General features: G+C 34.0%; 1 protein-coding gene across 2 annotated transcripts in view; it reads left to right on the forward strand.

Moving 5' to 3' along the window:
* The window catches only part of DNAI4 (dynein axonemal intermediate chain 4), an 85,542-nt gene that overhangs the window by 57,922 nt on the left and 14,707 nt on the right, over nucleotides 1-12,913 (forward strand). For both annotated transcript variants that reach the window (XM_045981525.1, XM_045981535.1), the window contains 5 exons: nucleotides 2,307-2,518; nucleotides 5,584-5,670; nucleotides 6,860-7,011; nucleotides 8,945-9,102; nucleotides 9,407-9,528. In XM_045981525.1, coding sequence (XP_045837481.1) covers nucleotides 2,307-2,518; nucleotides 5,584-5,670; nucleotides 6,860-7,011; nucleotides 8,945-9,102; nucleotides 9,407-9,528 — 731 coding nt within the window. The remainder of the gene's footprint in view (nucleotides 1-2,306; nucleotides 2,519-5,583; nucleotides 5,671-6,859; nucleotides 7,012-8,944; nucleotides 9,103-9,406; nucleotides 9,529-12,913) is intronic.

The following is a 12,913-nucleotide window of genomic DNA, read 5'->3' on the forward strand; positions in this document are numbered from 1 at the left end:
TGGCTTCTTTTCACTCAGCAAAATTATTTTCAGATTTGCTAATGTAGTATGTATCATAGTTCATTTCTTTTTATTACTGATGAGTATTCCATTGTATGACTATCTTGCACTGTGTTTATTCTTTTGCCTGTTGATTGATATTTATTTCCAGTTTGGGACCATACAAATAATGTCGGTGTGAATATTGGTATACAAGTCTTTGCTTGGACATTTGCTTTTATCTCTCTTGGGTCAATACCTAGGAATAGAATAGGTGATACATATGTAAAATATATATTTAATTTTCTTCTTTCCTAAAATATGCCTTGTAAACACTGCTTTAGCTGAATTTCATAAAATTTGATGTGTTGTATTTTCATTTCATTAAAAATTTTTAAAATTTCTTTTGAGACCACTTCATTGACCCATGTGTTATTTATAAATATTACTTAATATCCACATATTTTGGGATTTTCTATCTGTATTCTATTATTAATTTCTTATTTAATTCCATTATGGTCTGAGAATATACTTTGATTTCTATTCTTTTAGATTTGTTAAGGTCTTTTTGTTTGTTTGTGATCCATGATATGTTCTATCTTAAAGAATTTGCTATGATACTTGGGAAGAATATGTATACTGGTGTTTTTGGATGGCCTGTTCTATAATTGTCATTAGGTCAAGATGGTTAATAATGATGCTCAATTTATCTGTATCCTTACTGATTTTCTGTCTACCTATTCTATCAGTTATTAAGAGAGGAGTATTGAAATCTGAACTGTAATTGTGGATTTATTTCTCATTTCAGATCTATTTTTTTTTTGTTTCATGTTATGTAACTTGTTAGGTCTGTACACATTTGGAGGGTTGTTATGACTTCTTGCAGAATTGACTGCTGATTTTTTCCAATTTATACAGGCAGAAATCTGAGGAATATATGCAGGAATGGATATTAAAGGTGTAGGGTAATGATGGAAGGAATATAAAGTTACATCAGATCAAGTTTACCGATATGGATCCACTAAGCAGAGATTCTGGACCCAGTGTTGGAGCTCAGGGGATTAGAAATGGTTCTAATAGTTTAGTTTCTCCTTTTCTTTTTTCTTTTCTTTTCTTTCTTTCTTGTTAGCTAATATTGGACCAAAATGTGGTTTTCAGTAAATGAAGTTGAAGTCAGAACTGCTTTGGGACACTATAGAGAAAGGTATCCTAAGTTTAGGGACTTTGGAATGTTAGGGTGGGTTTATCATGACAACTTTCTCACCCACTGCAGAAGGATAATACACCTTTTATCACAATTGTGAGAAATACATTTGTGAGGGGGTATCCCAACATCCTTGAAGAACTCTGTGGTCACTCTTCTCTGTAGGTCAGACATTACAGTGGGAACTGCTGCCAGTAAACTGAAATCCTTAAAAATTGGATCCTGAATGGCAGGAGATAAGTGGCAACACTTAATTACCAAAGGAAAGGAGGGCATGGTTACCATAGCAGACAAAGCAGAAATCAGAATAGTCTGATTCACAGAAACCCATGGCATTGGCTAGTTGATCATCACATCCCTCAAAGAGAAATAGGTAGGGGCTGTTTTGGTTTGCTAGGGCTGCCATAACAAAATACCACAAACTGTGTGGCTTAAACAACAGAAATTTACTTTCTCATAATTCTGGAGTCTGGAAGCCCATGATCAAGGTGTGAGCAGAGTTGGTTTCCTCTGAGGCCTCTCTTCTTTAGCTTTATGTCATAATCGAGTCTGCAGGTACTTTTCCCTTCAACAAAATATCACACTGGTCCATTACTGGTCCATAATATTGAGGATATTATGCTGACTGAACCCAGTGAACAAGAAGTAGACTTATTGGTAAGGCATTTGCATGCCAGAGGGTGAGAAATAACTGATAAAAATTTTTAGGGGCTTTCCACATCAGTGAAATTTCCAAGGGTCTTGTGGTATGGGTTATGTCAAGATATACCTACCAAGGTGAAGGATAAATTGTTTCATCTTGCCCCTCTTAGAACCAAACAAAAGTTACAACGCCTAGTAGACTTCTTTGTTCTTTGGAGGCAACATGTTCCTCATCTGGACGTGTTACTTGGCTCATTAACTGAGTGAACGGAAAAGGTGCTCCTTTGAGTGGGACCCAGAACAACAGAGGATTCTACAACAGGTCCAGGCGGTCATTCGGAATGCCTTGTCACTTGGGCCACATGTTCCAGCAGATTCACTGGTGCTTAAAGCGTCTCATAGACAGAGATGCTGTTTGGAGACCTTGCCAGGCTTCTGTAGGTATAGAGGAAAATAATCTCTTTTTGTGATTTAATTTTAGAACCAGAACCTAAAGAACTTGAAGACTTTCTAGAAGGTGAAAAACTTGAACAAGAAACAGAGGAAGAGGTTAAAAAGGAAGAGGAAGAAGAAATAGAAATAAGTAAAGAACAGTCAACAATACCAGCCAATTTGGAACGACTTTGGTCCTTTTCCTGTGATTTAACCAAAGGTCTTAATGTGAGCAGCCTTGCCTGGAATAAAACAAATCCTGTAGGTTATTGAACATTTTAACAATTCTATCTTTAGCATTTAAAGATAACTGTCAAGTACCAATGAAGTTTTCTTTTTCTCAGATTTTAGGCAAGGGATTTTAATTGACATAAACCAGAGTTTTAATATCCCTTTACAAGTTCATGTTTCAAAAATGGAAAATGAAAATAGTTCTAAAATTTCCCCTTAAAATGCAGACATCATGAAAAATAACCTGAGGGTTTTGAAGGGACAGGGGGTGGGAGGTTGGGGAACCAGGTGGTGGGTAACAGGGAGGGCACGTATTGCATGGAGCACTGGGTGTGGTGCAAAAACAATGAATACTGTTATGCTGAAAATAAATTTAAAAAAATGAAGACATCATATTTTTATTTTAGGAGATGTATTTGGGACACCGTATTCTCTGAATCTTTATCAGACATTGAAAAGTAAACCAGAAGATCATAGATAATCAATTTATTTTTAGATATATCAAACTCGTGTACTCAAATTTGTATTTTTCTTAGAGTATCATATTCAGAAGTATATACTTATTCCAGTGACTCTGAAAATGTGCAAAATAATTTTGAGATTCCTAAAATTAACTATTGCTACCAAAAATAGCAAATATTTAAACAGCACTTACTATGTACCAGGTGCCATTGCCAGCACTTTCCTTAAATTAACACAACAGGGGCGCCTGGGTGGCTCAGTGGATTAAGCCACTGCCTTCGGCTCGGGTCATGATCTCAGGTCCTGGGATCAAGCCCCGCATCGGGCTCTCTGCTCCGCAGGGAGCCTGCTTTCTCCTCTCTCTCTGCCTGCCTCTCTGCCTACTTGTGATCTCTCTCTCTGTCAAATAAATAAACAAATAAAAATCTTAAAAAAAAAAAATTAACACAACAACTCTGAGATAGGTACTATTATCCCCAATATGATGATGAGGAAACTGAAGTGCAAAAAGGATAAATAACTTGCCTGATGAACTTACACATCTGTTAAATTCCCAAAGTTATACAACTAGTAAGTGAAACAGCTAGAATCCAAACCCAAACACCTGGCTCCAGGGTTCTTGCTCTTAATCGCACTGCTGCCAGAAATCATCTTGAGGCAAATTATAGGCACCACCAAGTTAGGAGTAGTAGGTTTGCTTTTAAAGAAGAGAAGATTATAGGGGTGACTGGATGGCTCAGTCAGTTAAGTGTCTGACTGTCGATTTTGGCTCAGGTCATGATCCTAGGGTTGTGAGATTGAGCCCCGCATCAGGCTCCACGCTGGGCATGGATCTTGCTTAAAGAGTCTCTCTCTGTCCCTTTCCTCCTTCTCTTTAGTTAAAATTAAAAAAAAGAGAGAGAGAGTGATTATAGAGCAACGAGACTTATTTTTTCCTGGGGTTTGTAAACTGCTTCTGAAGACATGATTCTCAATTAGAGATTCCAAAAACCTCTTGTGTAATGACAATATCTTTGGAATAGATATTTAGTGTATTTTTAAGTGGTCAAAACAAATTTGTTTGTTTAAACTGCATTGTACTATGTTTAAGAATTAGCCTTATTATTTTACTGCCACACCTTATAAGGTGCTATGTGCAAATATGCTAGTTGTTATGGTTATTAAAAAACAGAAGTCTTCTAATCATTTTTATAGAAACCTATGTAACACATTATTTAAATTATGCACATTATTTTTTAATAACATAAAATACTTTAAGTATGGATTGGTCTTTATAAAACTATGTTTGGAAACATCTTGTTAGATAAGTGAGATTTAATAATCAATACTAACTATAATAAAGACAGATAAATCATTTTTAGAAACTGAATATACTAGCATTTTAAAAGTGAATACATTGCTATTGAGATTAAAGTTAAATAAGTTTTAATGAAGCTTCAAATATGACAACCATCTATCTTCACCAGTAATAATCTATCTTATTTATTAATTCATTCTACAAGTACTTACTGAACATTCACTCTGTGCCAGGACCTCTGATAAGGCACTAGAGTTGCAGTAGTAATTTAGTCATCCATAGACCCTGCCTGCATAATGGTCTCTATGTGCTTTAATAAAGGAAATAAATAGTGGTGTGGAATACATAAGAGAGAGTCTCAGGAATGTTTCTCAGGGGAAGTGGTACCTATGCTTAGTCTAGAAAAGATTAATAAAAGCTTGTCCATGTCAGGGTAAAAGGAATAGTGACAAAGAGTGGTTTAAGGCAGAGGAAATTATAGAGAGATGATGTTGGCTTGAAAATAGGGTGGTGGCAAAAAATATAATAATATATTTTTGATAAAGGTATTCTGATTATGAAGATGAGGCTGGGTTGGTCGGTTATTAAATTTTTGTCTACAAGTATTTCTTGAAATGACCTGCTTTATTAATCAGTTTGGGATGCCAAAACAAAATGCCATAGATTGGCTGGGTTAAAAAAAAAACAAAAAACAGAAATTTATATTCTTATAGTTCTGGAAGCCAGGAAGTTTAGGATTAAGGTGCTGGCTGATTTGGTTACTGGTGAAGCCTCTCTTCCTGGCTTGTAGATGACCACCTTCTTGCTGTGCTCTCACATGGTGGAGACAGCAAGCTCTGGTGTCTCTTCCTCTTTTTATAAGGCCATCAATCCTATTGGATTAAAATTATGACCCTTATGAAGTCATTTAACCCTGGTTACCTCCTAAAAGCCCTATCCTCAAATACAGTGAGAATGGGGATTAAGACTGCAACACATGAATTTTAAGGCAAGAGACACAATTCAGTTCTGGTACCCTGTCTTTATATTTGAAATAATTAGGTCATTCTCAAAAACCCATAAGACATAATGTAGTAATACAATCTTGAAAGAGCATCTCAATATGTAAAAGAGCTTTTTAGCAATTGGTTCTTTTTAGATATTCATTAGTCTGAAAATATGATTATTATTATTATTTTGCTTTAGAAGATGGAGATGTAAAATAAAAATAGTAGATGTATTTTTTCAAATTTCTTACTACTATTTTTAACACAGTTCATTAATATGCATCTTTACACATTTTCCAATATTTTTATGCTATCCTCTGTTATTTTAAATGTATTTTGCTGGTTTTCAGGACCTTTTGGCGGTTGGCTATGGACATTTTGGATTTAAAGAGCAAAAAAGAGGATTGGCTTGCTGCTGGTCAATAAAGAATCCTATGGTAACCAAATAGAAATAAACCCATTTTTAGTCAATTAAATGTTGACATAATTCTCATAAAACACATAGTTGTGTGTGATAATTAAAGTAAAAAAAGTGACCAAGAAAGACTTTATTTTCTTTGGTTTTAATCTGTAAGAATTAAAATTTGTTTTTGCTGATATAGGGTAAATTCATTTAATAAATATTTATTGAACATTTACTGTGTGCTGTTAGAGCTGATGATCCAGAATCGAACCATTATTTTTTTTATCAAAATGAAGAATAAATTCATAAGTGAAAATCCTTTGAAAATTAATTTTCATTTAATAGTGGGTTGTTTCTTAATGTATGAATAAATCATCACCTTATAAGATAGATTTCTGCTATCCTGAATACATGAAATAGATGAATATGACCATGTTATTGGCATGAATTTTTCAAGAATAATAAGAATCCATCATATTTTTGTCCAGCAGTTGTAACCAATATGTTACTTTGCAAGTTTATATTAATTTTAATTAATAACTGAAATGTAAAGTAGAAAACTTAGAAAAGGATCAGAGGGCAAAAAAAAATAGAGCTTTTACAAATATCCCCATTCTATTAGGAAGCTGGGTTTATGTAAAATAAAAGGAAGGAAGGAAGAAGCAATTTTAAACATGGAAGAATTGATGTAAGATCCATCATCAGTAAGTTGTCTTCTTTTCCACATAGATTGTTAGAAGAAGAAAAGAATTTAGATTAGGCATTAAATAAAACAATAAAACTCTTCATAGAGTTGTAGAAAAGACTACCTTAGAGAGTTTTTTGGCGATTCTTCTATCCACTGTTTAGAAATTTCTAGATAATCCAAGCATCTGAAACAAATACTGGAAGATAGGAACATTGCTAGATAATTTGTTTGGAGCCCATTACTTGTTTCTTAAAGAAGGTGATCTATGATGATCATACAAATCCTGCGGAAAGATTACCAAAATAGGATAATTATTGGAGAAGGCCATGCTGTATTTCTTAAAAATTATTGAGTTCTAAGGATTCACCAACATAAAGGAAATAACTAATTGATGTTTTGTTCTCATCTATACTGGAAGTCAGGAGGAGAGGAGAGGAGTAACTGAATATAGACTAGCTCTTCTTACGCTTCCCCTGCCAATGTCTACCATTTAGCCACCACCAAATTTAAAATGTAATATAATTTTTTTATCCAGTGGCCAGAACGCATTTATCAGAGTCCATATGGAGTTACTGCTGTGGATTTCTCAATTGGAGCACCTAATCTCTTAGCAGTTGGCTATCACAATGGCAACATTGCCATTTATAATGTGCAGAGCAACAGTAATGTTCCAGTTCTGGATAGTAGGTGAGAATCCAAGAATTAGGTAAACATATAATATTATGTAACATATAATATGTGCTTTTTTTAGGGAGAAGTAAAAATTTAATGTTTTTTAGTTTTGAGTGAATGTTTTGGTTGTTGTTGAGAGTGATACCACTATTTTTAAACATTTAATAATTCCTCATTTACTCTATCCTAAAATCTGCATGTTCTCTGCCCACCTCACCAAACTTCCTTGACAGTTTATGCTTATTCTTTCAAAAAATTTTTAAAAAATTTCCCTAGCTTTATCGAGGAACAATTGTCAAATAAAGATCATATACATTTAGGTTGTACCATCTGATTTTTTTAAGCGGTTCAATGTAAATATTTAATATATGTATAGATTGTGGAATGTTTACTACAATCAAATTGATTAATACACCCATCACATCACATAGTTACCTTTTCTGTGTTGGGAGGGACACTTAAGATCTACTCTCTCAGCAAATTTCAAGTATATAGTACATTTTAACTATGGTCATCATACTGCATATTAGATCTCTCAAACTTATTTATCTTGTAACTGAAAGTTTGTCCCCTTTATTGCTTTGGTATCACCCTCTCTAGTAACCTTCTCATTCCATTCTTTTGTGCATTTGTATTAGTTATCATAGTACTTACAACACTGTATATGTATGTATGTGTATATATGTACACATACATCTTCCTGAAGCCTTGTAAGCAACTTGAAGGATTAAGTCTTACCTTTGTATCCTCAGCCTGTCACATAATATCAGGCATGTAATAGGATTATAGTAAGTGTTCGATTAAGAATAAATGAATGAATGAATGATATTGAGAAAATGAAAAGTTAAAAGTGGAAGATATTGAATATATTAGGTTTTTATAGTAGATCAGATACCAGTGGGGCAAAAATGAAGTAGTATATTTATATTAGTGTTTGAATAATTAGCTAGACCTGAAAATAGGCATAACGCAGGGTCCTTAAGCTTAACGTTGAAAATATTTGCATAGCTTTGTAAGTAGGAGCCTTTGTGATTGTTTCTGGGCAGAGGGTCTATAACTTTTACCATATAATCAAAGCTATATGACTTTATTTTATTTTATTTTTTAAAAGATTTTATTTCTTTATTTGAGAGAGAGAGAGCATGAGAAGGGGAGGGCCAAAGGGAGAAGCAGACTCCCTGCTGAGCAGAGAGCCTGTTACGGGGCAGCATCCCATGTCTCCAGGATCATGACCTGAACCAGAAGGCAGTCACTTAACCAACTGAGCCACCCAGGCACCCAAAACTATATGATTTTAAAGAGATTCATAACTATTGCTCTGGAAGTTTTGCATAAAAAACTCCAGGGAGTCAGTACTATGAACAGAGCAGCCCATTATTCTGATAGCAAAACAGCCAGTAATCTGAGAAGTGATTTTAATTCTTCAGAAAAATGTTAAATCTTGACCATAGAGAGAATCAAGCCAGTGGGCAAACCTGAAACATAGAAAGAAAGGTGAGGTAATTGTTTCTTTAAGTAAGATTTAAATAATTTATTCATTTATGCTATGAAAAAAAAAATCCTTACAAAGGCAAAGATACTTATACTCAATGTGTCCAAAATAAACTTACATAACTTACTCAGGAAAAAGTAAATGAGAGTAAGGAAAATGCATTCTGAAAAGAAAGAAAATATTTTCTTTTGTATTTTTGTTATGGCAGTTAATATAATTAGAGGCAGTAAAATTTTCCTTTTGTAAGTAATGTGAAAAACAAAAAATACTATGTGACAAAATGATTATTTTCCCTGTTTTTTGAAATACTTAGAGTGAAAGTCCAATTTTGAACAATAACGTCATCATTCTATAAGTAGGTCACAATGCTCCAGGGAGCTGCTGTTATGACTTAGACTCATGTCCTTTCAAAAATTATGACAATGATTCTATATTTAGTGCTTTCCCCCATTTTAGCGAATCCCCTCAAAAACATTTGGGACCTGTATGGCAACTACAGTGGATAGAACAAGATCGAGGGACAACAGGTGATGACAAAAGAGAAATACTCGTTTCTATATCAGCAGATGGCAGAATCTCCAAATGGGTCATACGGAAAGGACTAGACTGTCATGGTAAAAAGAATGTATTCATACATATATATCTATCAGTCAAATTATCTTTCTTGTTATGTGCTGCCTTACATTTCCTCATGAGCCTCATGTACGAGGTGACCAGTTTGGGTTTGGCTACATAAGAAAGAAACTGGGCTTGGTCATTGCTTTTTCTGAGCATCTTGTTCTGGTCTTTGTTAATTTTAACCTAACCACATGCAAAAGATGGCAGAAATCATACTATTCTTTGTAGAAGGGACACACATTATATATACAATAGTTTTTCATGTGGTAAATAAGACACATTTTTTTTCTTTAAATAAAGATTTGATGCGTTTGAGGCGAACTACTACTAGCAACAGCAAAAAGGGAGGGGAAAAGGAAAAAAAAGGTGAAGCCCTGATATCTCGACAGGCTCCTGGAATGTGTTTTGCTTTTCATCCTAAGGTAAATTATTTCAGTCCATTATTTACTATTGCATATAACATTTTCCAGTAATTGAAATGTACTAAGATATAAAGCAGTTTTAGCATGTTAATAAATGTTATGCCTTGTAAGTAAAAATAAAGCAAATGTAGACATAGCTGCCAAACTAAGGTAGAATGGCACATTCCAGTTGGCTGTATCGTGTCTTTATCTGCTTTCTAGAGGAAAGGTCTGTATTTCTGAGGAACTGTGGAAAGCTTCCCTTTAAAAGTTCCTGTTTAACTTGGATGTCCCTCCTTGCTCCTCTTGGGCGTTCTGCTACTTTATCATATTGATAGAAACCGAAACTACTGCACAGTCCTCTATTCCAATGCGAGTGGTAACTCATGATTCTGAGGATCAGGAAGACCAGTTAAGTTCATGCTTACAGGCCCAGAATCAAATCAAAGTGCAGATAATGAAGTTCTACTTTTTCTCATTCTTTTTATCTGGAAGTTCCTTGGAATCAGAAAATTCAGCAACTATGACAGACATCTAAGGAAACATATCCCATATGTTTTCTGTTATACGTACTATGATCATCTTTTTTAGTGACACCATCATCCACCTAATTATGCAAACCAAACCTTGAGCTCCTACTATTTTCTACCCTATCATCCCAATGATATTTAAGTCTTATTGTCCTACTCCTTTCAGTCCAAGCCTACTCATTGCTAATGTAGTTCAAGCCTTTATTATGTTTCACTTTTACCACTGTAGTTGTATCCTTAACTGCTTTCCTTCTCAAATTCTTGTAATCACATTTCACCTTGACTCTGGAACAGTGGTTCTCAGTGTTGGCAGGGAGGGGCATGTTTCACCACCAGGGTACATTTCACAATGTCTTGAGATATTTTTGGTTGTTTCAGCCCTAAGAGGTAGGACATAGGAAGGAATGCTATTGGCATCTAGTGGGCAGAGGCCAGGGATCCTGCTAAATATCCTACAATGTGCAAGGAAACTCTGTCTTCCTCTGCACAGAAGAAGGAGAAAGAGAAAGGGAAGGGGAAGGAAAAGAGGAAGGAGAAGAGGAAGGGGAAGAAGAAAGGAAGGAGAGAGGAAGAAGAAAGAGAAGGATAATGATAATAATAATTTTATTATATTTATTATTATTATTATTATTATTAGCTGACCCAAAATATCAATGGTGCTGGATTGAGAAATGTCCTTGAAGTGTCCTTGGCATAAAGACTTTGAGATAATCATGTAGTTTGTAAGTAAAGAGCTTTGCCTCTTCCTTTCTCATCTGATTACCTTTTATTTCTTTTTCTTTCCTGATTATGCGGGCTTGAACCTCCAGCACAATGATGAATAGAGGTGGTGAAAACAAACATCCCTCTCTTGTTTCTGATCTTAGGGAGAAAGCATTCAGTCCTTTTACTATTAAGTATGATGTAAGTATGATGCAAACATTCTATAGATGCAATCAGTCACATTGAGGAGACCCCATTACATTACCATTTGTTGAGACTTTTATCAGGGATGGATGTTAGGTTTCTGTCATACACTTTTTCTACATCTATGGAGATGATTCTATAGTTTTTCTTTCTAAGTTTGTTAATATGATGAATTACATTAATTTTTAAATGTTTGTTGCTGAACTAAATCCCATTTGATCGTGATTTATACTTTTAATCTACTGTTGGATTTGGTATACTAAAATTTTGTTTAAAATTTTTCTTCTTTGTTTGTAAGGAATATCTATCCGTAGTTTTATTTTCTTTGTTTGGTTTTGGTATTAGGATAATCCTACAGAATGAATTGAAAAGTATTCCCTTTTCACTTTTTTGAAAGAATTTACATACAATTAGCATTATTTCTTCATTACATGTTTGATGGAATTAATAAACCATCTAGGACTGGAGTTTTTTTGGGGGGGAAGATTTTTAACTTTTAACTAGAAATTCAAATTTTAATAGATATCAGGTTATCATTATAATCAGTTCCTTCTTGAGTGAACTTTGGTAATTTGTGTCTTTTAAGGAATTTATTTCATCTAAGTTATTAAATTTAGTGGCATAGTAATATTTCCTTCATATCCCTTAATAGTTATAAAATATGTAGTGATATCACCTCTTTAATTCCTTCTATTAGTAATTTATATCTTGTCTCTTCTTTTTTCTTTAGTCTGGCTAGAAATTTATCAATGTTATTTATCTCAAAGAACCAGCTTTTGGTTTCTATGTATTTCACTACTGTTTTTCTGTTTTCTATATAATTGATTTCCAATTTGATCTTTTCTTTCTTCTACTTTGGTTTTATTTGCTCTTCTTTTCCTAGTTTTTTAAAGTGGGACCTGGGATCATTGATTTGTGACTTTTCTTCTTTTATGAATAGAGGGATTTGTGTTACAATTTTTCTCTAAGTACTGCTTTGGCAGCATCCCACAAACTTTAATATATTGTATGTTCATTTTCATTCTATTCAGAATACTTTCTAATTTGTCCTTTGATTTCTTTTTTGATGGGTGGATTATTGAAAAGCATACTATTTAGTGTTTAAATATTTGGTGCTTTTCCAAGGATCTTTCTGTTATTGATTTCTAATTCAATTCCATCATAATCAGAGGTGAACTTTCTATACTGAATCCTTTTGAACTTACTGAGATTTGTTTTAAAGCCCAGAATGTGAAATTTACATGTAAATTTTGCTGTACACTTAAGAAAAATATATATTCGGGCCACCTGGGTGGCTCAGTGGGTTGAGCCACTGCCTTCAGCTCAGGTCATGATCTCAGGGTCCTGGGATCGAACCCCACATCGGGCTCTCTCTCAGCAGAGAGCCTGCTTCCTTTCCTCTCTCTCTGCCTGCCTCTCTTGTGATTTCTCTCTGTCAAATAAATAAAATAAAATCTTTAAAAAAAAAAAAAGAAAAATATATATTCTGCTGCTGTTGGGTGGAGTGTTCTATGAATGACAATCAGGTTAAATTGGTTGAAAGCATTGTTTAAGTTGACTATGTCCTTGCTCATTTCCTGCCCATTTCTTCCATCAATTATTAAGAGAAAGGTATTGAAGTCTCTGGCCATAATTGTGGATTTATCTATTTTTTTCCCTGTAATTCTATCAGTTTTTGTTTAATGTAGCTTGAAGCTTTGTTCTAGGTATATGTGTAAGATTCTTATGTTCTCTTGATTAATAAAATCTCTTGTCATTATAAAGTGGCCTTGTTTATAACTGGTAATATTATTTACTCTGAAATCAGCTTAGTCTGATGTTAATGTAGCCACCCAGCTTTCTTTTAACTAGTGTTAGCATATTATATCTTTTTTAAAAATTTTATTTAAATTCCAGTTAACGTACAGTGTAATATTAGTTTTAGGTATAGAATTTAGTGAATCAACACTTACATACAACACCTGCTGCTC

This window comes from Meles meles, chromosome 1 (genome assembly GCF_922984935.1).
Source record: "Meles meles chromosome 1, mMelMel3.1 paternal haplotype, whole genome shotgun sequence".
Lineage (NCBI taxonomy): Eukaryota > Metazoa > Chordata > Mammalia > Carnivora > Mustelidae > Meles > Meles meles.